Raw genomic sequence first — 27,547 nt, 5'->3', positions numbered from 1 at the left:
ATATTTATTTTCCGGTCAATATCTTCGAAGGAAATTTGATGTAATTATTGTTTACGTCCATATTTTTGTAATTCTGGACCAAATAAAATAACAAGAAGATTACTAAATCCAGAATAAACACATTAACATTAATGGATGGCCCTTTTGAATTGAAATAAACCCAAATTTGTTTTACAAGCAGAAAACAACTGTGAAAACTTATCGCTGTTATTTTGACATCAATTCAACTATAATTCATACCTCCCACTTCCTTTGGGGTTCTTTCATATTAATGCTATCTTTAAAGTGAGAACCCAACAACAGACTGGGACACCAGCCTGGGTTGTCTGTATTAGAAATAAGTGTTGAACCATTGGAACCACCTGGTTGAACCATCGTAGGAACCTGGAGGCATCAATATTTCATTTTGAAACACAATCCCTCTTCGACAGTCAATGATATTATGTGTCATTTTTGTAGACATATGTGCAACGATCATTAGTGAGATACCTCTTGGGGGACGAGGCGAATAATTTCCTGTAATATACATTTTTTGCTGTAATTTTTTAGCTACAGTGTTTGCTGTATTCTTAAGCCAGTAATATTAATTTATAGTATTTTCAGAACTTTTTTTATATTGAACTACCCTCAAGTAAGTCATTCCATGGCTTTTTATTTGGTTATGGTTTTCTTGCCGGCTATATATCAACCCCCTCCCCCCGTGGTATAATTATTTAAAATGAGGTCTCCTATCTTAACAACTATTGTTTTTTTCCCTTGCTTTGTGTACCACTGTTCCAATCTTTCCTTTTAATTTTTTTCCCACTCAAGTAAAGACAGCAGTCGACAATTTCTTGTTTTAATTGGTGTGTTACTTTTCTTCTAAAACATGCACCTGTTAGTAAATTTACCTTGATAATGATATTAATAGGCAACGTATTTTAAACCATCGTCTATTCATTCTTTGAGAATAGGAAATATGTGCTCATTCCTAGAGTTTAAAAAAAAATGCTATTTTTTGATCGACGTTCAATAACAATTGAAATCAATCAGTATCTGAAATACGTAGAATTCCTGATCATCAAATGCTCTTCCTGTTTTTGTCCTATTAAGGCCCGATTTTCTTTTGACATTTATTGTACAAACGTGACCTTAAAGCCTTGTTAAAGACATTTATGTCTCCACATTTGGTGTGTAAAAAAGCATCATTTAGTAAAAGAACTCTTTAGAAATCAATCAACCAATCGTTTTTGATAATGGAAGTTCACCAAATATCAAAGCCAAGGGCGTGGCGACCAAAGGTCAAAGACATGTCCATTCACGCTTCAGGGTGCTTCAAACGACAGTGGCGGAAGGAACTGTGTAATCTCTTGTCTTCGGTCTTTGCTATTTGAAGCACGAATAGGTTTTGCCGATTTTTTGGTCGAGGCTGGTTTACTTTCAGATTCGCATTGTGATTCTCGAATTGCAAAAAAACAACGCCAGCATAATTTGATTCCATTTAGTACGGAAGAAAAACATCTTCGTTGCGTTTTCACCGATTATTTTTGGAACAACGTTTCCATACATGCATCAATTACTTGCAACATGATACAAATAAGAAACTTTAAGCTGGATGTATCAGCTTAAAAAAAATTGTGAATGTATCAGGTGTCTGTTCGGAATTAGTCGCTAACCAAAGGAATCTCCTTCAGTAGCTATTTTGAGACTCCGTTGGAGATTCATCATGTTCCTTGTTATGTCTCATTTAGGGTTGCTGAAGACGAAATTTGAATTTAATGTAGATTTTCATGGTTAACGGCAGATTTTTCAGTGTGTATTTCCTTATAATCTAGAACGATTCGCCATAGCATATTATCAGTAATTCCTTGTCCACACGGAACTGTGACCTTGTGGATGCAATTTATGCCATTTCAGAAATTCGCTTCCATGTCAATTAAGTTCGGATCGTAATTGGCATGATTTGCGAGAGTGTGAAGAATTACGAGCTACTGAAAGTTTCACTACGATTTTTATTGAAATTTTATGCTTCCTTTATAACTTTAGCTGTAAAAATGAATTTTCCTTTTAAAGATTCCTTTTAAAAATGAATTTTTCAATTACGCTAGTTAGCTTTGATTTCTGTTGAGATTCTTACTGGAGTTGAATGCTTCAATTTTTATCTTTGATTTAATTACAGTACGATCTTTATTGGAATTGGTTGTAAGAAACGTGATTAATTTATTTCTTCAATTTATTACAGTAAATTTTTATAATAAAAATTTTAAAAAAAAACATCTTTTCGTGATTGTTTTTCCTTCATCTGTAAAAAAATAAACTTTAACCGTATTTTTCCAATTATTAACTTTTGTGGGCCCATCATTGATAAACATCAAGGGGTTACCCGGTTTTACTCCGAAAACAAAGATTATCGAAACTAAGCAAAACAGTGCTGCTATTGGACGAAATCCTTATTGTTTGTTAGGTTAATCTTTAGGAAAGGCGTAGTTAGCTGGACTAAAAATAAATTTTATAACTTTAATGATCAATACATAAGCTTAGCTAAAAACAACATTGGGGACAAATTTAATTACACAGGCACCGTGAATTAATCAACAACAGCACACCAATATGGTAGGCCCCTTTTGACAAGTTAAGTGAAATTCAGAGTTTGCCCGCTAGAAAGCAAAACTAATATCCACACTATTAAGGTACCCGGTTTTACCCCACTCCCCTGTTATCATATGTTGTGTATTTTTTTCCCTGTTATATTTTATCAAATTCTTCTTAATATCGAAAAAAAAAATGTTGACTGCTTACAGTAACAAATATTTTTTAAATTCCATTTTAATCTTTCGATCGTGCTATCTTATAATATTCTATGTATTAATATTATTTTGATTATTAATTTTTATATGATACAAAAATAATTTTTAAGTTAAAAAACGTTTAAGTATTTCTCTTTTTTATTTTGAGATTACAATTTAACTGAATTAAAACTATTGTAGCTGCTTGTAATTTATGTCGAACGAATTATTTTCACCACCTTAATTACCAAATTTTGTTACATTGAAAAGAATTTCTTAAATACTTCTAACGAACAATTATCTGATAAATGTTGACATTAGATTAATAAATTTGTTCTAAAAGTTTACAAATGCAAAAATAGGGAAAAAATTACTCTATAAGTTGAGCAATTGCTGTTAGTAAACTTTCACCAAACATCCATTAACCTAATTATTAACTGTCAGATTCCGCTACGGCTTAGAGAAATCATTGTAATTAGAAAGAATTATCTGTCAAATGCTACTTGTATTGCCTCAACAATAAACACTCTTAATACGAGACGGTTAAAGCCAATGATTGTTGGAATAGTTTTTTCTTTTTCTTTAACTCTTATTAAATAAAAAAATTTCTCAAGTTGCATAATTTCACGTTACGTTTAACTGTCTGTTTAATTTAACAGTTTTATGTTTGAAAGTAGAAAAGCTGTATACTTTTAATTTTTTAACTCTTTGTCTTCTAAGAAATGATTGGCGAAAAAGTAAAATTTTTTTAAGCTGGTGTTAGTACTTGATATATAGTACTTGTTTTACTACATTTGACAGAGTGTTCAAATTTTTAATAGTGTCGGCTTAGAATTAATTTTACAATTGAGGAGTTAAGTGATTGAGGGTGCAAAATTAAATTTTATTAAATTTCAGTTCAACTTTAAAGTTTATGCATTGAAAATAGTAAATAAACACTTTGCCTTGCCTCTATTCTTTGTCCGCAAGCTTAACATGGGCAAAACCAATACCTACATTTAACATAGTATTCATATTTTGAATAGTTTCAGTGTGAAGGGTTCGCCTTTCAATGAGGTGAACCGGGTCCGAGTCCCACCGAAGGCTGGTCGATTCAAATTCCGCAAACGGGCTCACACCAACCAACCACAGTGCTGACGTAAAAACTCCTCAGTGGTAGAAGGATCGTGGGTTAGAGTCCCCTTATAATCGGACTAACCGTGGGAGTTTTTCATGGTTTTCCTCTCCATGTAGCGCAAATGCGAGTTAGTTCCATCGAAAAGTCCCCCATGACGGCAAAATTTCTTCCAATACTTGACCCAGGAATTCCCTTGTCTTCTGAATTGGGTTCAAAATGAGAAGGCTGCGGAATTAAATATTAGTAATCATAAACCCAAAATTGTTTCGGCTGTTTAACGATGGTTATAAAATTAAATTTTAGAAAAAATGGATGGGTTGAGTGACGAAAAGTTCTAAATAACATTTTATTGAGTTAAGATAAATTAGCTCTAAAGTTTATACGTTGATAATCGGGAATCAAAATTATGCTGATGAAATCGTTAAATCCGTAATATTCGCCCCTTTCCGTTTTAATTTCTTGACAGTGCTTTCTAAGGGGTCTAAGGGTAAGTCGCCAAAAGCAATTGATACTACTTTCTTCCCCTTCCCGCCGAAAACATTCTAAGATTATCCCTTGGAATCTTTATTTATCAAATTCTGCGAAATTTTAAAGACTTGAAAAATTGAATGAATAGTTAAATAATAGTCTAATTTATAGTTAAATTCGACATCAGATCCCAGAGATGCTTGAATTTTTTTCTTTTTATATCTTGATTTGCAAATTTTAGCTAATGCCTTGTAATGTGTGAAACATTGTGTTTCTTTCATCTTATAAAAAACTAAAAGAATTTTAATTTGGGATAAATTCCATTAACCTCATAAAAATTTAATTAAAATAATAAAGGTATAGCTTTTCGCTTTTATCTAAAACCTTTTGAAGACTTCTGTTTTCATTAAAATAATAAATACATACATTTCATTAAAAAAAATATCAAAATTGGAGTCGAATTTTAAGGGACTTGTATTGCCACTAAGGGAAAAAGAATTTTTTATTTTTATTTTTTTTATAAATTCGGAATGATATAAATGTTTTTCCTCATTAAAGCAGTCAAATGTGATGTATAAAAAGTTTTTAAAATAAATACCTTGTCCCAACCATGTTTATTCATTAATGCTTTTCCCCCTGAGTTTAATTTAACCGAGACAACTTTTTTGAGTGAAAGTCATGTTAAAAGCATCATTAAAACGAACGTAGAATTCCGTAACTTTTTTTTCCCAAGACCAGAAATTTCGAATTTGCAGTTTTGTAAAGAATGCGAAGTAATTCTTTTACATGGAACTATTTGGCGCATTTGTTAACAACACGCCTTGTGGCATTTTGAAAGTAATTTGGGCTCCTGCTGTTCGTTTAAAAAAAAATCATGTTTTAGAAAAAAGATTCGAATTGATTGGCCTTTATTTTTTAGTCTTTTAAATTCATTCTAAATAGCTTGGCTGTTTTTTCCCCCCCTCAGTTGATTAAATCTTTCGTTTTTCTAGTTTTTATCTATTTTTTTTTTTTTACTTCTTCTCCATAATATTCTATTCTTTTATGTTTTGAATATATTTTATTCTTACTTAACTTTTCATGGAAGTTCTTTATCAGTAGGTTGTTATAAATGTTCTTTTTACTTTATTGATCTTTCAGTGTAATTTTTCATGGTTTTCTTTTTCTTCACTCTGCGTCCGTTTTATTTTTTACTTTATTTTAGTGGATACATTGATTTCTCTCAAGTCTTTTATTTATCTTGGTATAAAACGTTTTAAAGAAAGATTTGAATATACTTTGCAATATTTTTTGAAGATTCTTTTTCTGTTTGAATTTGCTAAACGTTTAAGGTTCAGCCTCGAAACTTTAAGGATAGTCGGTAGGGCATATACCAATAATGCTATTAACTAACCTTTTTCGATGCACCTTTTCCTAGCAACTAAACAAGATATTACTTCAGTTTTTTTCTTCGTAGAATGTTTACATATACATGTTTACACTGTAATAACTGATAATAAATATTTTTGGTAGATTTTTTTTTTGTTGAAAATTATGAACTGAGAATTTTTAAGTTTTTAAAAAGTTTAATCATTTTTGGACAAAAAATTTTCATTACTCAAAAAGTATACCTGTTAACGCTAAAATATTATCACAGCATACAACTGATATAAACTCAAATATCATCAAAAATTTAGAAATTGATATTATAAGCAGTTTTTTAGAAAAAGTACATCGAAGAAGGTCAGTTATAGCATTATATATATATGCCCTATTCTCTTCTGAGTTCCTACAATGTATAATCTAATATTGTGTTTATGTTAGTAATATCAATTATGATATTTTCCCAAACTGGCATTATTTACAAATAATAACATTGTCAAATATATAACAGTAATAAATGAACATATTTAAAATGTATGGCGATGTTAATTACTATGTTTAATATTATATACTAAGCACACCGGACAAAAAATTAGTCACCCTTAGAGAAATCATGAAAAAGATCATTTAATAACGTGTAACCGCCTGGATTCGGTTAGGAAGTGAGCTCACAAGGTTTTGCAAGTACGTCGAATCCAGTTTAAGCCCCTCGTTGAGGATTTGATGGCGCAAATTCACCAAATTGTGAGAATGCTAATTTTGGCGTTTTACCCGTTCCAATATGTCCCACAAATTTTCAATGAGGTTCAAGTCAGGTGATTTCGCAGGCCAGCCGAGATGTAATGGGGTGTCTGAGTGTTCATAAAACCAGTCACATATACTTCCAGCTCCATGAACTTTGCTGTTGTCACCACTGCGTCATCTAACGAAACCTAAGGATTCATCGGTGCTTGCGCGCTAGGGTGACTAATTTTCTGTCCGGTGAGCTTATTAGAAATATACCATTTCTCTGAATGCAGATTTCGATTCATTTTTATTTATTTCTTAAAATTTGTTTTTTTATCAATCTGCCGCTACTTTGCTCATTTAAACTTATTTTGCAATTTATTTCATATATTATAACTTGGAAAAGCTAAGCCTATCATGTTAAGGTTAAATCAAGTTCTCTGATTTGGACAAGCTTTAGAAATTAATGCCGAGTTTTGAATCAACTATTTAAATCGCCACTTTGACACTAATGTGAATTATTGAGCTACTGATTCGATTTTGGATTCTACTGATCATTTCGTGAAATTTATATAACTTTTATGATTCATTTTGCTGAAAATATTGTATCATCAGTATCTCCTAATTGCCGATTGGATTGCAATTTTATCACGGGTTCAATTTCTGGTTTGGATAGGCTAATGTGATTTAAATCTTGTATTTCAGTCCTTTGCACTCGTTAATTTTGTTTCCTATTCAAAAAAATTCGAATTTTAAATTTAAGTTTTTGAGTATTTTTTTCCAACTACATTTTGATATATATTTCATTATATTTTATTACACTTTTATTTAAATTTCCATATTTTTAATATTCCTTTTATTTGCGAGATGGAGGTTTGCGTTACTTGTTTAAATATTATTTCAATTAGTAGCCAAAAATGTAAATTTATACTCATTCGTTTCAAACAATCTTGCATAATGGGGTCAAAAAAGGAAAGATTTTTTTTCCTCAAGCGACGCGAGCGGTTATGTTTACAATAGAGAATGCAAGTGTCAACAAACACTAGATTTGCAACAACCTTAAGAGCGGGCGTATTATTTATTGCTTATGAGGGGGGGGGGGACGAAGGTATTCTATTATTTCACTTTCTCCTTTTAATGTTTATTAACTTTCGAGAATGTGGGTCAATTACTGTCCCTCTCACACTTGCTATCTTATGAAGTTTAATTATTTCCTGAAAGTATTGTGAGAGCTACTAGGTTAAGGTTCGTTAACCTTCATTTGCTGTCTGTAGCATGTTTATAATTTTTTTTTTTTACTTGAAGTTGGTTTATTAACCCTCTCAGTACCAGTGGTACAAATAGGAAAATATAGGATGATATTTATAATATCACGATTACTTACGAACTAATTTGGATTATATAACATTTGAATAATTTTGATAAGATTTATATTGATCAAGTTAAATTTGTTTGAAAACTTGTTTGAATTTTTAGTATTTCATACGATTAAAATTTACTTATTTATTTTAATTATTATCATGTATTGAATTAATAATAATTAATTAAAAAGACACTTTAATGTACACTTTCGTTTTTTGAATTAATCTGGGTTGTTAGAACACATTCTCTTAATTTAACATTCTATAATAATTAAAAACTATTGATGATTTTATTGTATAACCACCGTTAAACAGCCAACCCAATTTTAAATTTACGACTATCAATGTTCAACTCCATAGGCTCGTAATTTTGAATTTAACCAAGAAGACGAGGGAGCTTCTGAATCAAGCATTGGGACAAACTAGTCTTTGTGGAGGATTTTTTGATGAAGCTAACCGGCATTTGCGTTACATGGAGAGGAAGACCACGAAATCTTCTCACGATTAGCCCGATGGATAGGAAATTCTAACCTATAATCCGTCTAACAAGGAGTATATATTTATGTCAGCAAAATTCTTATCGACGCTCTAACGCTGGCATTCAAACTCAGGTCACCTCATTGGGAGGCGAGTGCTCTATCCCCAGAGCCACCGTGACTTTATTGTATGTTTCGATAATTTTGCAAATATTGTTGAGCATCTATATTCATTCTACCGAATCTTGATTTGAAATAAAATGTTTTCTTACGAGCTGAAAGATGCATTATCAAAAAAATACTAGAACTAAATAAAAGGAAGAAAAATAAAAAAAAGAGAATCTTATTTTATTTCTGCATTAATCTATTCATTACATTTTAAAAACTGAGAAATACTAATTTGAAATTACTTTATTAAGTTTTAATATTCAATTTATTCAATAAATTTTATTTTCCCATTGTTAAAAACTCCTTTTTCTATAATATGACTGAAATAATCATATCTGCCTGCAATATCCATTCTGCAATACCAAAAATAAGTGTCGGAAAACGTTAGTTCCTATTTGAAACAAACTAAACTAAACAAAACAAATCCGCTTAATTGAATATTAATATCATTCCACCAAATCTCAGGCTAGAATAAAAAATTCTTTCCCCATGGGAAAAAATCTCTTGTTAAGATTGTTGGAATAACAATTTCTATTTCAATACAGCTGATTCTGATTCCTTTATTATTTCTGCAATACTATTTATTCATGACATTCTAAAAATTGATAAAAATATGCAAACTGTTAATCCACTTTGTCGAGCATTTATATTCGCATTTGTTATTACCGAATTTCAATCTTGATTAAAAATTCCTTCCTCAGGGAAAAAGGGGGAAGAATTTGTAATATACTGGAAATATTCATATCGGTTTGCAGTGTTCATATGCAATCATAAGTTAAATTAAATTTGAAGTAAATTTAAAAAAAAAAAGAAAAAAAACATGAATTCCAGAAATCCTTAATTTATTTCTACATTGATATTTTCATTGCATTCAAAAACAAATAAATATTTAATACACTTCGTTGAGAATTTACATTCATATTCATCCTACCGAATCTCAATCTCGAATAAAAATTCTTTCCCCAAAACGAGAGAAACAAAAACAAAAAAAACGTTCTTTAGAATAAAAAAAAAAATGCTCAAGTGATTCTACGGAATTTTCCAGCCTCATGCATCGCATCTCCACTACAAAGCGGGCTCGTTGTCTCAATGAGTTTTTGAAAAAAAAAAGAATGAAAAATTCGAACACTGACTATACGAGTAAAGCAATGAGTAAGTGCTGAAAGAATCAAATAAGTGTCCATGACGCAATATTCCAAATCTCCAGAGATTTTGAAGCGATTCTCGCTCTGTTTCCACTTCTTTGGCGTATTATCGACAAGCGGGCAGGCGGAAAATTTGGAATGTTTAAGCCCAGTTATACCTGGAAGGTATTGGTATTTCGGTATCTGCTAGGGCAGGTGTCCTTCAGATCTAATCGCATTTGTCCTCAAGTCACGTCGAAGAAAACTGCTATCTAAAAAGGTTTGCTAACTTCATGTTTATTTAATATGTGATTTGACTTACTTTCGAAAAAGTCAGCCTTTGCGAATGTCATTTTTTCTAATCCTTTACATTAATTACTCCTATATCAGTTACATTTTTATATAACCACTTATGCTCGTTTAAAATAATTATGTAAATCATTGCTGCGCAACCGCGTGTGTTGTTTATTTTTATTTGTAACTTTTATTTTGAGTTATTAGATTTATATTTATTGATTTTTTTTTTTAAATCAGCGAATCTAATGATTAATATCGTCTGAGATATAATTACTTCTACTAATTTTCCAGGAAATGCAAGATTTAAAAGTAGCATTCGATGAAATTTGTGGAAGTATGTTTAATGTTAATAATTAATCAGTATTTGCTTCTGCGTATGTATTAGGTTTCCCTTGGAATTTTTTAGGATATTTATATAACCGATGGCTGTCGGAAAATAGTTAAATATGTTGAGCATGAACATTTGAGATGTTTTAATGTAGGTAAATTTGCCCTATTTCTTTTTCCTTTGACAAGAAATTAAGTATAACACAATTTTTATCATATTCTAAGACAATGTACAGCTTTTTATCGTTTGCTTATATTATTTTGCTGACAGTCACAAATATTATTTTATTAACGTTTGCAAATACTATTTTACCATTGTTCGAAAAATTATATTTTACTTGTTGTTCACAAGTTGTTCTTTTTCTTCTCTTTTTCATTTTGTATTGCATAGAGTGTAAAATTTAACGGCATAGACAATTTGTTTGTTTATTCTTTTGAAACTAAAATAAGAATTTAATCACAATGTACTTAATACTTTTGAGCTTTAATTTAGACTTGGGTAATTTTTTGCCGAACTGGCGATTTTGGTTCGAGGTCGTCATTAATTTGACATTTTCTTTATAAAAATTGTCGATTATTATTATTGTTAGAGATTATTAGAGATTTATTATTGTTGGAGATAATATAAATATATTATAAGGTCAAATATCTTCAATTAGTTTTTAAAATGTATAAATAAATTAAAACATGACTCTGGTTCTTAACTAAAAATCGTAAAAAAATCATTCGAAATGTGCATAAGAATAATTAACATAACATAATTTTGAAAACTTAATCTTGTTTCGTGTTGTTTTCGTAATTGTTTATATTCCCATAAAGTGAAAATACGAACTTCTCTAATCCATGTTTTATGGATCGCTGCCCGTATTATGTATAGCAGTAGTAATGATTGTAATGTAGACCAAGGTAAAAGGTGTTGTTGAAATTGAGATGTGAAGGATTTCATCAGAGGGTAGCATCAATAAATATTTCAACATCTATTGTCTCCGACTATTTAGCAGGTGATATAAAAATTCGTGAAGTTATCTTGCAGTAATGATTGTAGTTGTTGCTAATTTATATACTTAAATCGATCAGGTATTTTTCAAAGTTTCGCTTATTGAAAAGCAGATGTTTTGTTATGCTACATTGCGTCAATTATTGGTGAGCATATTTCTACGTATCCGATTTTCTTATCTACCGTAATTGTAACTGTTAATATGTCAATTAAAAGTAAATGTTATTATCTCTTTAAAAAAAACTTGCATTTACATTTGGTTCATATTTATAATCCATTGGAAATAATAATCATATAGTGCATAGTGCTGATAGTCATATAGTGCATAATTGGCTCTTTGTTAAAACTAGTTACTTAAAAACGTTCGTTTTGATAGTTAATGATCCTAGTATGAGAAATATTAATGAAAAACCTAGGTGTTTCATTCGCTTTAAATTTAAATAATTACACAAAAATAAAATATTCATAATAAAATCTCTACTGTTGTATACTCTAAAGTAAAAATTTCTAGTTTAGTAGAAAGTAATAACTAGCGAGTATAAATATATATTTATTTATTATACAACTGCTCTTCACAATAGTAAAACGATATAATTTAAATAATAAAACGATCAAATTAAAATTCCTTTTTAGGCTTAACTTCTCACTAGATTTTTTTTTATGCAAGGTTTCATTTAAGAAAAAAAGGCATGCATTAAAATTTGTTTAAGTAATCGGCCAAGATGAAGTCAAATATTCAGGATTTAAATTTCAACACATTCACAATTTCGAGCATATGAGACTCCTGATTGGAAAGTCAAATTTGACACATAATACATACCTGAGGATTATTTGAATTATCTTGCTCAAGTTCATTGCTAGAATGATATAGTTTTGAATTCCAGAATTCACCGAGTGTCTAAACTTAACAGATCGATAATCTTATGATGGGGAAAGGAGAGAATTATAAGAATTATTCTTATTATTCAAATCTTAACCTCTTAGAAGGCAAATATATAAAGCCTTATCTATATTTGCCGGTTAAGATTCGTTACCCTACTAATCAAGGAGGCTAAACAATTCTTCCAATTCGAATTATCAAACTATTAAATTTGCGCATTTTTTCTAGGCCTATTTCTTGTTCTATATAATACTTTTTTGTGCTAATTAAAAAAGCACTAAAAAATTTTTCTGTCTAGTTGTAGAGGGAAATATTAACTATTGAAATTTAAGAGCCAGTTTTTTTAAGAATCAGTCATTAAGACAGCAGCTCGAGGGGTGACTCGAGGCTCTATTTCTGTGTTCAATTACTCAGGTATGGGCCTCAAACTTTAGGGCCATATTGTTAAAAAGTTAAATTACTAACTTTAGGTCTGTGAATCGATTTTATTTCTGCTATACTTAAGTACTATAACTTATGCTATACTTAGATACTTATTTAGATATTTAGATACTAACTTATGATATACTTAGTGCTATAATTAGTTTCGAGCAAATTTAATACTTGTCCAGTTTTGGCGAAGGCAAACAAAGTTTCAATTTCTTGCTATTTTAAGGTCACGCCAAATATGCACTACACGTGTTTAGTTTTTTAGGTTCGAGTCATTAGTATCAACTAGCAGAAATTTTATATCTTTGTGGTTTACTGTCAGTACTAGTTGATTTTGACGGTAAATTACCTTTTTTGGAAGATTTTTGAGTGACCTTTGATCTTCGATGCAAAAGTGAAAACATTTGTCTTAATAGTTAGTGTAAACATAGTAGAACATAAATAATAGTCAGAGCCGTGATTCACGCGTTTCGCAATGAGTATTGCCACTTGTAAATCAATGTGTTTTTCACAAAATTCCGGAGGGTTTTCAGTTTTGTCCTCCCCCCGTCCAAAAAAAAAATAATAATAAAAACCGAGAAATTAAAAAAAAAAATGCGTATAGTTGTTTTACATAAAAACATATTCTGTATCCAAACCAGCCTGATTTGTTCGATTTTTTTTTAAAAAAAACTGGCTCTTAGCCCTTTGAAGCAGGATTTTTATTTAACATATTTTAATACTTTTTTTCATTATTTTGTATTAATTTAGGTCAGAACAAGTAAAAAAAGTACTATATTTAGCATTTTAACAATTTGTGGTGAAATACCAGTGTCTTTTTCTGCATTAAAAGTAAAATCTAACATAACAAAGGTAACTCATTCGTGAATTTAAGCATCCAAGGTGTCTCTGATTAAGTTCTGACACCTACACGAGGATAATTCAAAATATCATAATCATTACTAGAACTTTTTTGAGTGACCACAATATTCATAATTTAAATTTGAACACGTTCGTAAATTGAAGTAACTGAAGTGTCTCTGATCCCTAAATCAATTTAGCCATCTCATTCTGAATACCGTTATCAAGATCATTGCTATAATAATATAGTTTCGAATTCCAGAACTCATGCTTTGACCAAATTCCAGAAATGGCGAAACTGATGACAGAGAAAACAAAGAATAATAAGAATTGCTTTTTTTTTTTTTTTAATAATTACCGGCAAAGATAACATATCGGTGCCCGTCAAGGAAGTTGGCAAAATTCTTCTTCCAATTTGATGGGTGCAGTGCTCGCTGTCATACCTTCTATTTTGACCGACTTCCTTAAAAACAAAGGGGAAAGTTTCTTTTTCTATTCCATCACTTTCGATTGATGGAAAGTGGCTTGCCCTATTTGCAAACTCGTGACCCACGGATGAATAAACAGCTGTTGTTGAGAAATCCGAGACTCAAATATCAAAATTTAATATTGGTGTGGCTGTTTTTCATTGCCCTTAGGGTGTAAAAATAGCTTTGATTGGAACGTTTGAAAAAGAAAAACATTCTTCGGTCACTGTTAACTATGTTATTTTATGTGTTTTCGTTTGAGAATTTTGTAGTTGCGCTTTAATATTTTGGTAAATGGTGCTACCAGAGAAGGTTTGTGTCATTTTAAAATTTCACTCCTTTTTTTTTTGGCAGCAAATTTCTTTCGGAAAAGTCGTGGATTAATCTTGCTTGAAATAATTCTATAAGTTGGAAGAATTCTATATGTAAGAAATTTGAATTGTTTAATGTTTTTGTATACTTCATGCTTCATGATAATTTAGTCACTTAATTCGCCATTTTGTTGATATATCAAATTTCGAACAATAATGAAAACTTAATTCGTGAAATTTAAATTTATAAGTATTGATAAATGGTTTTACTACAGCATTGCAATTTCATTATTAATAATTTCTTTCGATTTTTTTTAATGATAAATTGAAATCGAAAAGAAATGTTTATATGGTTAGCATTTTCTATTGAAAGTTTTTAAGGGGAAAAAAAACTTTATTTCAACAAAAATTTTTATATATGTAATATTTTCGTTTAAAAAATCTACTCTTGATTTAAAAGAGGAACACTTTTTTTTAGAAATGCGTTTAGTGTCCTTTGAAGAATTAATTATTTATTGCCACAAATTGTTGAGCAATATTTCCTTAAAAGCAAAAAATCTGTTTTTGTTTATAACTTAGTTTCAATATAACCCATAATGTACACAGAGTTGTGCTTCTTTTTTTTCATAGCAGCAGTTATAATAATTCTGTGGGGAAAAAAAACTTATTTAAAATCTTTTTATTTTGAGAATAGAAGTTTAATATTTCTTTATGAAAAATAATGCAGAGCCTCACATGCGAAAAGAATAATATTTTAAAAGTATACAGGCAACGAAATATATTACCCATATAATTTTAAATTACAAGCTTTGTTTATCGTCTTCTCTTTCGTAGAGAAAACAATAATAAATAAAAAAGAAATACATTAAAAGTTCCGCATTACTTGATGCGAGTAGAAAAACATTTTTGAGGTAAACAATAGGAAACGATTTGTTTCGAAACAAAGATTACCTTAAAATAATAAATAAATAAAAGGTTCGAGCATCCGTTTTGTAATGAAACCCATTATTTCTTCTAAGGATCGGAATATGAATAAAATATTTCATTTCCTCAACTTGCATTTTTTAAATAATGATATTCTCTAATTCCTTTTTGAATGCTTTCTTTTTGTGCTTCTTATCGATTCATACAAAAACGAAAAGGTTCTTGATTTGATTTGGGAACTAGTGAAGAAAAAAAAATGAAATATTTAATTGTTTTATTAATTTTTTAAACTTAAAAAATAGAAGTAATATTGTGAAAGACCGATATTAATGAATGTCGACATTTACATAGCTACTTTGGTTAAAATCCGAAATATATGTTAAGTTTTATTATTTCTCAATTACGCCTCGATATTTTACAAAGACGAGAATATTCTTGATTTTGGAACTGTGAAAAGAAACGATTAATACGCATTATTTATTTTAGTTTTCTTTCTACTTTAAGTTAAAATAACATAATCGATATTGCGAATCGCCGATATTAGTGAATGTAGACATTTACATAGCTGTTTTATCTGTTCGAAATGTATGTTAAGTTTTATTTCTTAATTACGCCTAGATATTTTACAAGAGGGAGGAGGCTCTGGATTTGATTTTTTAACCATTAAAAGATGAATAATGTACATGATTGGTTATAATTTTCTTTTCTTAAAAATAACAATAATAATAATAGGATTGGTACTGGGAAAAAGCAGACATTAATGAATTTCGGCATTAGCATAACTGTTTTGATGAATGTTCGAAATATTTATTATTCATTATTTCTCAATTACACCGACTAATATCGACATTCATCATGAATGTGGTCGGTGGTGTAATTGAGCGCATTTATGCACAGAAAACGGATATTTTTAGTCTTAAAATATTATTTTTGAATAAAAGAAAGCATCAAGATCATGAACTTTATTCCTTTAGTTTTAGAAACTTAATACTTTTTAGTCCACAATTTTTTCTACAGCGATACTGTATATAAGTTGTTCAGTATTTAAAAGCTAAATTTTAGCAGTTTTTTTTTTTTAATGGAAAATATTAATGTAATTACTTTTTATACTTAAACGTTTGGGAATAAAAGAAGCTTTAAATAATGTCTTAAGTAGAAAAAACCCACAAATTTAATATGTCGCCAATTTGTCGTAATATGTCGTCAAGGATATTTGTCATGACTTTAATCATAATATGTTTTAAGATTTAAAACTGTTCCGTTTATTCAAAGATATTAAGTACAATATCATTTTTTTTTTTATTATATTTTTTAACCACCCTTCTCTTGAGAATTGAGAAATAGCGCGCTGTTTACAAGTAATGGTTGTATGAAGTTCTGCATCAGATGCTATCTGGCATTGCCTTTTGTTACTTGTTATGGGCTGCTTATGTAGAATAAGAGCTTTTTTTCAGTAAAAAAGAAGCCCTTCTCGGTAACGAGTTTTTCACTCCTTTTATGTCATTACTATTTACCTGCGTGTGTGCTTAGGATATTTGTCATGGCGTTATTCACATGCTTTGTTCTTTTTTACAGGTTTCCCGTTTCCGTGGTTGAACAGGAAGCATAATGCGCCTAAAAAGTACGCAGTTAATCCCAATCATGTTGACACAGAGGATGCCAGTTCCAGTCTAATGCGTTCTGCGGTCTCACAACTGTCTCTCAGTGATTATTCACCACAGTGGCCCAAGAATCTCAAAACTTTTCGCAAAACCCCACCTGTGCCCCCCACCCATTTGCACCCACAGATCCACTACTACGAAGAGATCCCATACAAAGACGTATTTCCAAGTTGCGAGTCGCTGAATAACAACAACTATCTCAATAACAACAATGTTATTCCTAGCGATTCCAACAGTGTGATGTACCGTAGTGTGTCCACTTCGGCTCTTTTTGACGATCCTAAGGAGATCTTCAGAAGTGTGGAGATTGACGTAACGACCAACTATAACAATAACAATGAGAACGGGACTACTTTCGTGGCGGCGCCCCCCTTAGAGTGCTATCTAAAAGGAACTTCGAGCTGCGAGGATCTCATCGATCCGTGCGAGGGCGCACCAGAGGGCGATAGCTGCGGCCAGAAAACCGCAGTTTCGCAGGAGCTAGGGACCGTGCTGGAGGAAGAGGTTTTTCTTGAGAGGGGAGTGTCGGTAGATTTTGACCGGCACCCTTCCAATGCCAATGGTGACACTGAAAGTTTGGCCAGCTCTATACAACATAGATCGGATGAGTCCGGTTATGAGAGCGATGGCACAAAAAACGGCAATGACGAAAATGCCATTGCCATTCAGGACGATTCTTCGCCGAAGGAATTGGTGAATCACATTAAATCCCCCGATTCCAATGTTCAAAAATTTACTGCCCTTTTCCAAAGACTGACGAGCAGTTCAAATTTTGCGGACTCGAATAAGAAAGATGAACCAAACAGTTTTGGTAGTAAATCAAATTCTAAATCGTACGAAGCGCGAAGTCTTAGATTGCGCACACCAGCCATGCTTTCTAATTTCGTCCAAAGACATGCCGGCAAAGAACACATTTCGTCGTCCTCCTCCACGGCGGCGCCGACGTCAAAAACGACGAAAGTGTCATCTTCAGCTAAGTCCTCCCCTACAGAGGAGTCTAAAAAAGAAGTTCGAAACGGAGCTTCTAAGTTAGGTCAGTTCAAAGCATGGACACTGGACAGAAAACTGTTACGAAGTAGGTGGAAGAAATCACTTCCAGAAGACAAATTAGACATTTCCATGCCCTCGCGTAGAAGTAGCATTTTTCAATCATCATTATTTCCAAATTCCACCGAAGATTCACCAATTACGCCTCATCTTGAAACAAAATCATTGCCATCCTTGTCATCTGTTAGTAGTTGTAGTAGTACAGAACTCTTGTGCGAATCGCCCATAAACAGTGACTGTTCCGTGTCTAGTTGTGGTGGTTTGAACTATCAACTCAGGTTAAAAAAAGCAGCGTACAAAAGTGCGTCTTCTTCCAACAATGCTAGAAGACGTTTGTGGTTACAGTCACAACTGTCAACTTCTGACAGTGAAGACGTTCTTTCTCCAGAACCTGTAAGTGCAAATAAAAGTTTTGTTACATCGCCGACGAATGGCAGTAAGGAACCGTATCGTAGACTACCTTCCCAATTGGACTTACATGAACTAGTATCAGTTGATCTCAAAAAAGATGAACATGGTGAACTAGGTATTTATATTACTGGATGTACTGATTCTGAAAAGAATGTGATGGGTTATATTATTATGGACTTAGAGAAAGGTGGACCAGCCGAAAAGTACGTAATTATTATTTTATTGAATAATTTTAGTTAATAATGAGTTAATTTTCATAGAATTTAATTTTATTTGATGAGAAGACATTTTGAAAAATTTTAGTTAATAGTTTGAATGGAATTATTTGAAAAACTCAGTGAATGAGGAAGTTTAATTGTTAAATAAAATAGTTCATATTTCATTTATTTTCATAGAGTTTAATTATGTTTGAAGACCTCAGAAAAAAAGGTATAATTTTTAAAAAATATTCCTTTATATCTTATTAATTTATAGAATTTTATTAATCTCAATGATAAAAGATGTTAAGGGTTATTTAAAAATCAGCTTCAAAATATATTGAATCGTCAAAGGGCTGCTTGATAAATATCTGTCAAATAAAAACTAGTTTAATAAAAGACTTGAGGAGAGTAAATTAGTGTTCTGTAGTTATTATCAACTATAAAAAAATTTTAAACTAAGAAATTTGTTTTCAAAATGTATTTGTTCAATTATTATTCTCTCGACTAAGCACTTCAACTACTATTCTTTTTGAAATTATATACTACTAGCTTTGTGCTGAAATATTTTGAGTATTTGTGGGAAAACAAGTCGCTTTTTATTTAATTATTTAAGTCATTAACGAAATAGAGGCATATGATAATACATGCTTTAAAAAGGGTACCATTTAGTTAAATTCCTAAAATAAAAATCTAATATTAATTTAATGACACAAAAAAAAATTACGTTGCGAAAAATTATTTTATCGAACGTCATAAGCGTTTGTGAATATGTATTTCACCCATACACGCGTTTTTTCGTTTCAGCTTAAATAGCGATTTGCATACTACTTTATTGTACAAAATAAATAACTAAGAAGAGAAATTTTTTTTTATTAAATTACTTATTTTTTTAATTTTAAAACATTGTCTTTTGCTCCTAAATTTGATTTAATATTTTTAAAGTTTCTAGAACAATTTAATAAAAGAAAATAAATTTTTTTTGTTTAAATTTTTTTGTCAAAATTTTTGAAATTTTTTTATTTTAAATAATTCACGCACAGAAATTTTATTAATCTAAAGCGGTAAATAAAAAATATAAGAGTAATGCATAAAAATTCTTTGAATAATTAAATAGATTTTCTAGCATAGGTGCGTGGGTGAAATGGCAAGATAAGGATATGAATTAAACGTGCCTTGCTTTTAAATTATTTAAATTTATATTCATCTTTATCGAAGCACATATTTCTTAAAGTATGGTTCATTATTTAAACTTATTTTACACGCCCGTTTAAAATAAAGGAGTAATTATTACAGTAATTTCATACTTCCGTTTCTTTTGTGTCATATTGGCGTTTAAAAGCAATATGGAGGGAGTTGTTGTTGCAGTTATTTTTTTATAAAACATAAGCAATATGCCTTATTGAAATGGTTTATAAATGTAATGAAATAGAAGTGAATGTGCGTTGCATATTAAATTAAATTTCAAGGTAATTTCTTAATGTCGAGAAACTTGTTTAGGATGCTGCCCACAAATGGTATCACTCTCTTTTTCTTTATTTTTGACCCTTCCTCTCCCTTTGTCGCCAAATGTCACACTACACCCGTGTCACTTGTCACGCGCTATATTATATAAACATATATTTGCAGTTCAGAGATTAAGAGCTACGTTATAGATCTTTTATCAAATTTTATTTTTAGTTATTTGTTTAATGACTTTTGTAAGCACAACAATAATAAAAATTATTATTTGTGTATTTCTTATCTTTTTAAGAGAAACTGTTGATAGAAAAGGTAAAAAAAATAAATATAATATAAAAAATATTTAATTTGGTGCATTTAAATGTTTTAATTATAACAAAAATATGTGTTGTCACACTTCTTACTCCTCCTCCTTTCCCTTGTCACAACTTCACCCCCCCCCCTCGAAGCGTGGCATTATTTGTGAACAATCTCTTACTATTTAATTCAAATTAATTTATGCTAAGAATTTTAATCTATATATTTGTTTCTCTTATATGGCACTTAAAATGCAGGTATATCTCAATCTAAATTGGCAACACTATAGTCATCTATAACCTTTTTGTTAGGTTGTCTTAAGTAATAATTCAGTGTTGAATAACTAGTTATACGTTAAGTATTTGTTTAAATTTATTGTGTTAGATTGTTTTAAGTAATAATTTAAATGTAACGTTTAAATGTTTAAAAGTAAATTTAAATGTTGTACGTTAGGTATTTCTTTAGATCATTTTGTATTTTTATGTAAACAATGACTTAGTTGCGATGTAATTATTGAGATTCATTTTTGATCTTTTCTAATCTGGCTGTAGAAATTTTAAACATAAACTGTGCTACGGTGTCAATATCAGTTATTGGTTGATGAGGGAGTTTGCTTTTTTCGAGCAATAGCATACATATTATACGATACTCAAGTTATGGCGCGAGAGGTGCGTGAGGAAGTAGTACAGCACATAATGGAGGATTGGGATGAATTTTCTATCTTATCTCACGGCAGAGATGGAAATAATTTTAATTTTTTTGCTGCCCACTGTGATGTTAAATCGACCCAAACTCTTACTGATGGTGTTTTGTGTGATTTAATGACTGCTGGACAGATTTTAAATTTCATCATCATCAGCATTGGCACGACAGCCCTTTGTGAGCCTGGGCNATGACTGCTGGACAGATTTTAAACTTACTAAAATTCAATACACAGAGAACTTTAACAATGTCGCTGATATCTGTTGAAAATAATTAAACTTGAAATCGAAGCAGACAATTAGTAATACTAAGTTATTAATTTAATGTGTATACAATTGAAACTCATAATTTCACTTAAGAAACATATAATTTAGAACTTTTAAATTAACTTACATACTTAAAAGTTTATTTAATGTTTGTTGCATATTGAATTTATTTTCAAGGTAACTTTTCAACGACGAGAAATTTGCTTAGTATTTAATTAACATTAATTTTTCAACTGAGCAAAATCTTAGGAATTTTAATTATTTTCCTATTAAGTATGCTGGTACATTGTTCCGCGAAAAGAATTGGGGGCGGTATGTCGTTTCGGTTTAAAATCGTCAGGCAAGAACGATTTAATCAAAATTAAGATTCATAATACCCTCCCATCACTGGGGTACTAATAGATTTTTGCAAATGTTATGTGATCTTGTTCATTGTACAATACAAAGTAACTGCCAGTTTTTTTCCATCAATAGTAACAAGGGAGAGGCTTTTTAAAACTTCACTTTTTTAAACTTTATAAAATTTATAAATATGAATTAGTAATAGTTATTTGAATTCTCTTGTACGATTAGATTATACTCTGATAGGTTTATTGTCAGTGAATACGGAAGAAACTGTATTGCGCCAAACTTAAACATAATGTATAAAGTAAACGTAAGAAAATTTATTAAAAATTATTAAGTCTGATTAAAATACAAAGCACAAATAATGTAATCATTTCGTCAAAAATATTGTTTTAGACTAAATAAAGGCACATTTAAATGGTACATTCAATTGTTTTTATATAACATTTGAAGTAATATATATATATTATTTACTGAGAATTTTTTTTATTNTTTCAGACATGTGATTGGCTGTTGTGAACGGCGGTTATTCTTCATTATTAACTGCAAAATCGTGCTTTAAAACTAAAATAAATAAAAATTTAAAATTATGTAAAAGATTTGAATGCCCTAAATGTCTTCCCTGAAAGATTCTGAATGAATTGATTCCTTAATCTTAGATTTTCATCACGTAGTTAAAAAGTTTTTCAGGGGACAAAATTAACTGCAAAAACTTTTTTTTAGAATAGAGAGATTGAATGAAAAAAAAATTCTATGCATTGAGATATTCTTCGAATTGGAAGATTTAGAAAATTAGAAACATTTTGATACTTATCGTTTTGCTGAACGCAAAGAAATTGAACTATTTTTTTAAAAAGTTCTTATTTTATTTAATTCTTTGAACGTCCATTTTGTTTAGTGTTTAAAAAAATAAAAAAAAATGGTAGAAGTCTACATTTTTGGCAACTTTTCGCTTGCATCAGGCCAACCTAAAAATACCAAATTTTTTAAAAATACAATTTTTCTAGAATTTTTTGTCCAAAAAAATGCATTCTATTAACGCTTTTAAATATTCTTTTTTCAATAAATAAAACATTTTTGGGCTACAACAATAAATAGTCGGTAAGTTTCGCCTTATGTTCTACGATTTTGTAAAGTAATATCCTTTTTTCTATATTTATGACAGTAATTATCGCTTTAAAAGTTATTAAAATTGTTAGTGTTTATTTGTGGCATACTTATCAATAATTTGTTAAACCTGTATAACATAAAAATCAGGAATTGTCAGTATTACTAAAAACGCAACTGTTTAAATAAGTATGTTATTGAATATTCAATAGATTATCGGACCGCAATAAAACGATCTGTTTAATCTTTAACGTTCGTAATGCTCTCTAGTGACAATACAACTTTTTCCTGCTTATATCTTTCGCAAAAACTGTTAGCTACATATATTGGAAACATTTTATTTATGTACCAATTACCTTGTTACAGAAAACTTTATTTTTATAATAATCGCCTCGATTATATTCTTAAAATACCAGTATAAATAACCAGTTCACTAATCGGATTTCACTTAAATCGCTCAAACTTAACTACATAATTGTATGTTATAACCAAAGATATACTCGCGGCAAGCTAGCGTTTTAGCATTAATGAGGCTAAGCAAGAAGCGTTTTGCTTTTTCATTAAAAGCTTTCACTTCTTTCTTTTCGAAATCGTTTTACATACATTACTTATATTTACATACAATCATGAATTATTTATATATTTTTACTACGTTTTTATCGATTCGCTTTTGTCTGTGAGAATGTAATCTTGCAATTAAATTTTCAATATATTTCCGACTAACTAGAGCTCTGGAGCTTTTCTCAGGATAGCAATAGAAGATTTGATTGTTTCTTAATCGCAACAGCTATAATTTATCTCCAATTGGAATTTATCGTGTGATTATTTCCCAACTAGTTAGAGTTCTCAAATTTCACGTGAAATTATGTGCTCGATTTAAATTCAAGTTATAATAGTTTCTTAAAGGTTTGGAAACAAAATATATCACTGCTTAAAATTTAAATTTCGACCACATTTTGACGTAAAAAATTAAACATGAAACTATAAAAGGAAAAAATAACATAAAATAAAAGTAATTAAAACTACGTTTCGCACGAAGATTAAAAATGAGAGAATAGTTTTATGTTTGTCAGATGTAGCATGCGAAACGTACATTATTATTGATATATTAAAGGCCTCCATATACATCACCGAAAAGCCCCTTGTTTTTCAAAAGTACTGTGACTTATTCTTATCAGACACAAAAACATACTTTCTCTGAATAAACATACCTTTTCTTCGACGGATTCGGATTTCTGACTTGTATATTTAACTATTACAATTCAAAATTTGATTTTTATTAAATAAAATAATAGATATTTACTTGAAGTTATTTTTCGCATGAAATTATCTTTGGATAAACGAATTTTATAATAGTGTGCAGAAAATTTTTTCGGTTCGCTTTAAACGCTCTCGAGCCAGGGCGAAATACGCAAAAAATAAAATTCACTTTAACAGATCCAAATTTAAGACCGTTCTCCTGACGAAAATATTTCTCAGATTATGGCTGCTCCCTATATTTTGGGGGTCAGAAATACGAATCCGTCGGAAAAAAAGTAAGTTTATTCGGAAAAGTAAGTTTTTGTGTCTGATTTCATTACTTAAAATATCGTTTGCACTAATTAATTAGCACATTTGAAGTCACCCCTTTGAACTATTTAGATTGAATCTTAAAACGTAAAGATCCGATCATTAGATCAAAAGTTATTCAGGATGGTCCGCTTTTTATTTCACGCAGTGTGCATTTCTGCATAGTGAATTTCAAGCACTGAAACTTATTTATAAATTATATATTGCTTATGCTGCACGTACCGATGTGCAACATATGCAATAAATTCAAAACATAAGTCTGAGTTAATTCTTTACAAAATATGTTTTCTAAACTTTTTTAGATTAGACTTCAAGAGTTTGATTACTGTGTTTTTGTTATGGAATTTCTGTCATTAGATCGTATAAAGAAATTTAAAAAAAAATGTCTATAAAAATTGGTATCTTTGAGATAACTTTAAAAAGCTACGATTAAAAAATAAGTTGCGCGCCTTTATAATTGCGACTTTGAGCGGTGAAATATTTTCATGGAATTTTCGTGCTCCACAGAATCAGGGAAGCACATGCAATTAATTCAAAGCCTTAAGTAAGAGTTTCTTTTTTTGAAACATGTTTTTCAATCATTATTTTTCAAACTTTCTTAGACTAGACATTAGGAGTTTGATTACTATCTATTTGCTAGACTTGCAATTACTGAAATGTATCTACAAAAAATAAATGCATATAAACGTTATTATCTTTGAGACTTTAAAAAGCTACGATTAAAAAATATGTCGTGCGCTGGCTCATTATTTACGACTTGAACCACTAAAATATTTTCGTGGATTTTCCGTGTTTCGTGGAATTACATTTTGATGTGCAGAACATGAAATCAATTGTAAGTCGAAGTAATAGTTGATTGTTTTAGAAATGGCGAGTTTCTACGCACACTTACAATATTACTAATTCTTACAATTTTTTACTTTTCTTACACTTACAATTTTCTTATTGTCTCTCAAAATGACCAGATTGGTTCAAAGACTTTTTCTAATCGACCTTAATTTAGATTTAAAAAAATTATTTCTTTACTATTACGTAACTATTCGCCTCTATTTTAAATGATTTTAAGGTACTTAGTACTGTATAATGACAATAAATATTCTGTGATGACTATGTATTATGTGCTAATGATGTATGCATGATTGTACCTTCCTTATATTCTTTCAGATAAGAGCCCTTTAAGATTGAATATTTTTTTATGTAGTTTTACTTTTTTTATTAAAACTTTTGGTGAAAGCCCTATTTTATAACAGTATGTTGGAGGGGGGGCGCAATTATTTTTTCTTCAAAACTCAGTATGTTTGATTCCAAACTCTGAATCATTAACTGATGATGTAATGACTACAACTAATATTAAAACTAATAGTTGAATGTAGTTAGACTTGAAAATAACCACTCGCCACGAGGCGAGCGAACAAAAAAAGTGGCGACTTAAATTAGATAAGTAATTGGCCATTTTTCCCCATCGTATTTTTCTTTTTTTTTTTAATTGTTTGATGTTAAAAGTGTAGAAAACATCAGAGCAGAAAGACTCTGGAAATCAGAATTTTCATTAAAATGTCGCATGTCTCTATTTGAAGTTTTATTTCCTTAGGAATCATCCAACTTTAACAATTCGAATTTGCATTAAACGTACTTTGCCTCCTTAAATAGTTTTAATTTAAGTTGTTTAAAGTCAGTATGTTTAACTAAATTTTGTCATATATTTATGTTGAATTAATTTTTTTATAGTCGTCGATTAATCATTATAAGATGAGAGTTTTTTTTAAAAAAAATCAATCTAAGCATCAACAAAAAAAAAGAAGCTAAAAAACGGCGATTAAATTAAAAAAAAATTATATATATCGGTCACAAATTCTTCAGTTTAAGTAAAAAGTGGTTAGTTATAAAAGTCTACAGACCACTGGCTACAAACTGAAAATTTCACGTTTAAATGTAACTAACAATGCCAATCAAATTTTTTAATCAATAATTTTTTATAGCCTTGGTGGGCTATGCTTCTGAAACGTTTATGAACTACGTGGTTGAAACTGAACAACTACTTATAATTATAATACATTTCTTGGTAAAAATTGGACAAGAATACGAACTATGTTTTTTCCAATGTTTGTAGAAAACAAAATGATTAGTTTAACTTAAAGTGACCACATTTTCATTGAGACAAAGCGGGACAAATGGGATGAAATGAGAATTACAATTTAATTATATATATTTTATTGTATACATTCATATACTTGTACAAAAATGTATTTATTATTAGTTATTGGTATCTATAAAAATATTTGTGAAAAATAATAATTTGAACATCATGATTTTTAATCAAATTAAAATTTTTATTTAAAAAAAATTATGATTTTTCTTTCACTGTCATATTTTTGATTCGAGTGAATACTTTGCAATAGATTCGGATCATTTATCAAAATGTCGTGGAATATTTCACAAGAATTCATGTACGTATGGTACATTCATGTACATACGTACATTTATGTAAATTCGTAAAATATAATTGTTTAAAATATAATATAATTTGAATGGTCAAATTATATTTTACACTTAATATAGATTTTAAAGTTTTAATGTTCAACTGCGTTTTTTCAGTTGTCCATATTTTATTGATACTAGAAAAAACACGTTCTGTTGCTGCATTTGTTGCTGCTGGAAGGGACAGCGCGAATTCTACAATTTTCAAAATATTTTGATAAAGAATATTACTCTGTTTAAAATGAAGGAATAACTCCGTCCATTTTTTGTCTGTTTCCACATTTGCAGACAACCAACATTTAATATTTTCATCTGTAACATATCTTTTTACCAATGACATATCATCAAAAAGATCATTTTCGCAAATGTTATTTTACGGAAAATGGTTACTAATATATATTCAAAAGATTTTTCCACATATTCCCATAAAATCTCCTTTTTTAATGTCACCGAATGAAAATTTTTAATATCTTCGAATTGAATTGTCCAATCTTCAAGATATTCCAAGCAGTTATTGTAAAAATTTTGAAAATCAGGTCGTTTAATGATACCTTGTTCTTCCAACCTAGTGATGTCTTTTCGAATAATTAAAGGAATGTAATCGTTATCAATTCTTTCTCGTAATTTTGTTTTTAAATTATTGAATTCATTTGACACTTCCGTAATTCAAATTTTGTACCCTTCAATAATTTTCACAGCATTGTGAAATAATGTAGCTTGGTTGTGGATGATCTGAAGCCAAATTTGTGATGTGTCATTTTCAAAAAAAAGCTGCAATATTCTTGGACATTTATGTTGTGATAAAAAGTATGATTTTAAGCATTTCAAGATTTATGCATTTCATGTGTTTTTTTAATGAAGTTTATTTCTTTATATTTACCATAATACTTAATAAATAATAGGAAATATATTTTTACAGTACATTTAAAATAAGAAATGCAGATATTTTCTAAAAAGCGGTAAAATG

The 27,547-nt window shown here is 29.8% G+C and overlaps 1 protein-coding gene across 10 annotated transcripts in view; it reads left to right on the top strand.

Moving 5' to 3' along the window:
• The window catches only part of LOC107445477 (pro-interleukin-16), a 202,396-nt gene that overhangs the window by 158,978 nt on the left and 15,871 nt on the right, over nt 1-27,547 (top strand). For 9 of the 10 annotated variants that reach the window (XM_071183066.1, XM_071183067.1, XM_071183068.1 and 6 more), the window contains one exon: nt 16,615-18,361. In XM_071183066.1, coding sequence (XP_071039167.1) covers nt 16,615-18,361 — 1,747 coding nt within the window. Of the gene's footprint in view, nt 1-9,573; nt 9,848-16,614; nt 18,362-27,547 lie in introns of those variants that run through there. The other variant, XM_043044747.2, reaches the window with a different exon arrangement.

This window comes from Parasteatoda tepidariorum, chromosome 7, assembly GCF_043381705.1.
Source record: "Parasteatoda tepidariorum isolate YZ-2023 chromosome 7, CAS_Ptep_4.0, whole genome shotgun sequence".
Classification (NCBI taxonomy): domain Eukaryota; kingdom Metazoa; phylum Arthropoda; class Arachnida; order Araneae; family Theridiidae; genus Parasteatoda; species Parasteatoda tepidariorum.
Note: the sequence above shows the minus strand (reverse complement) of the source record. Positions and strands in the feature narration are given on the sequence as shown.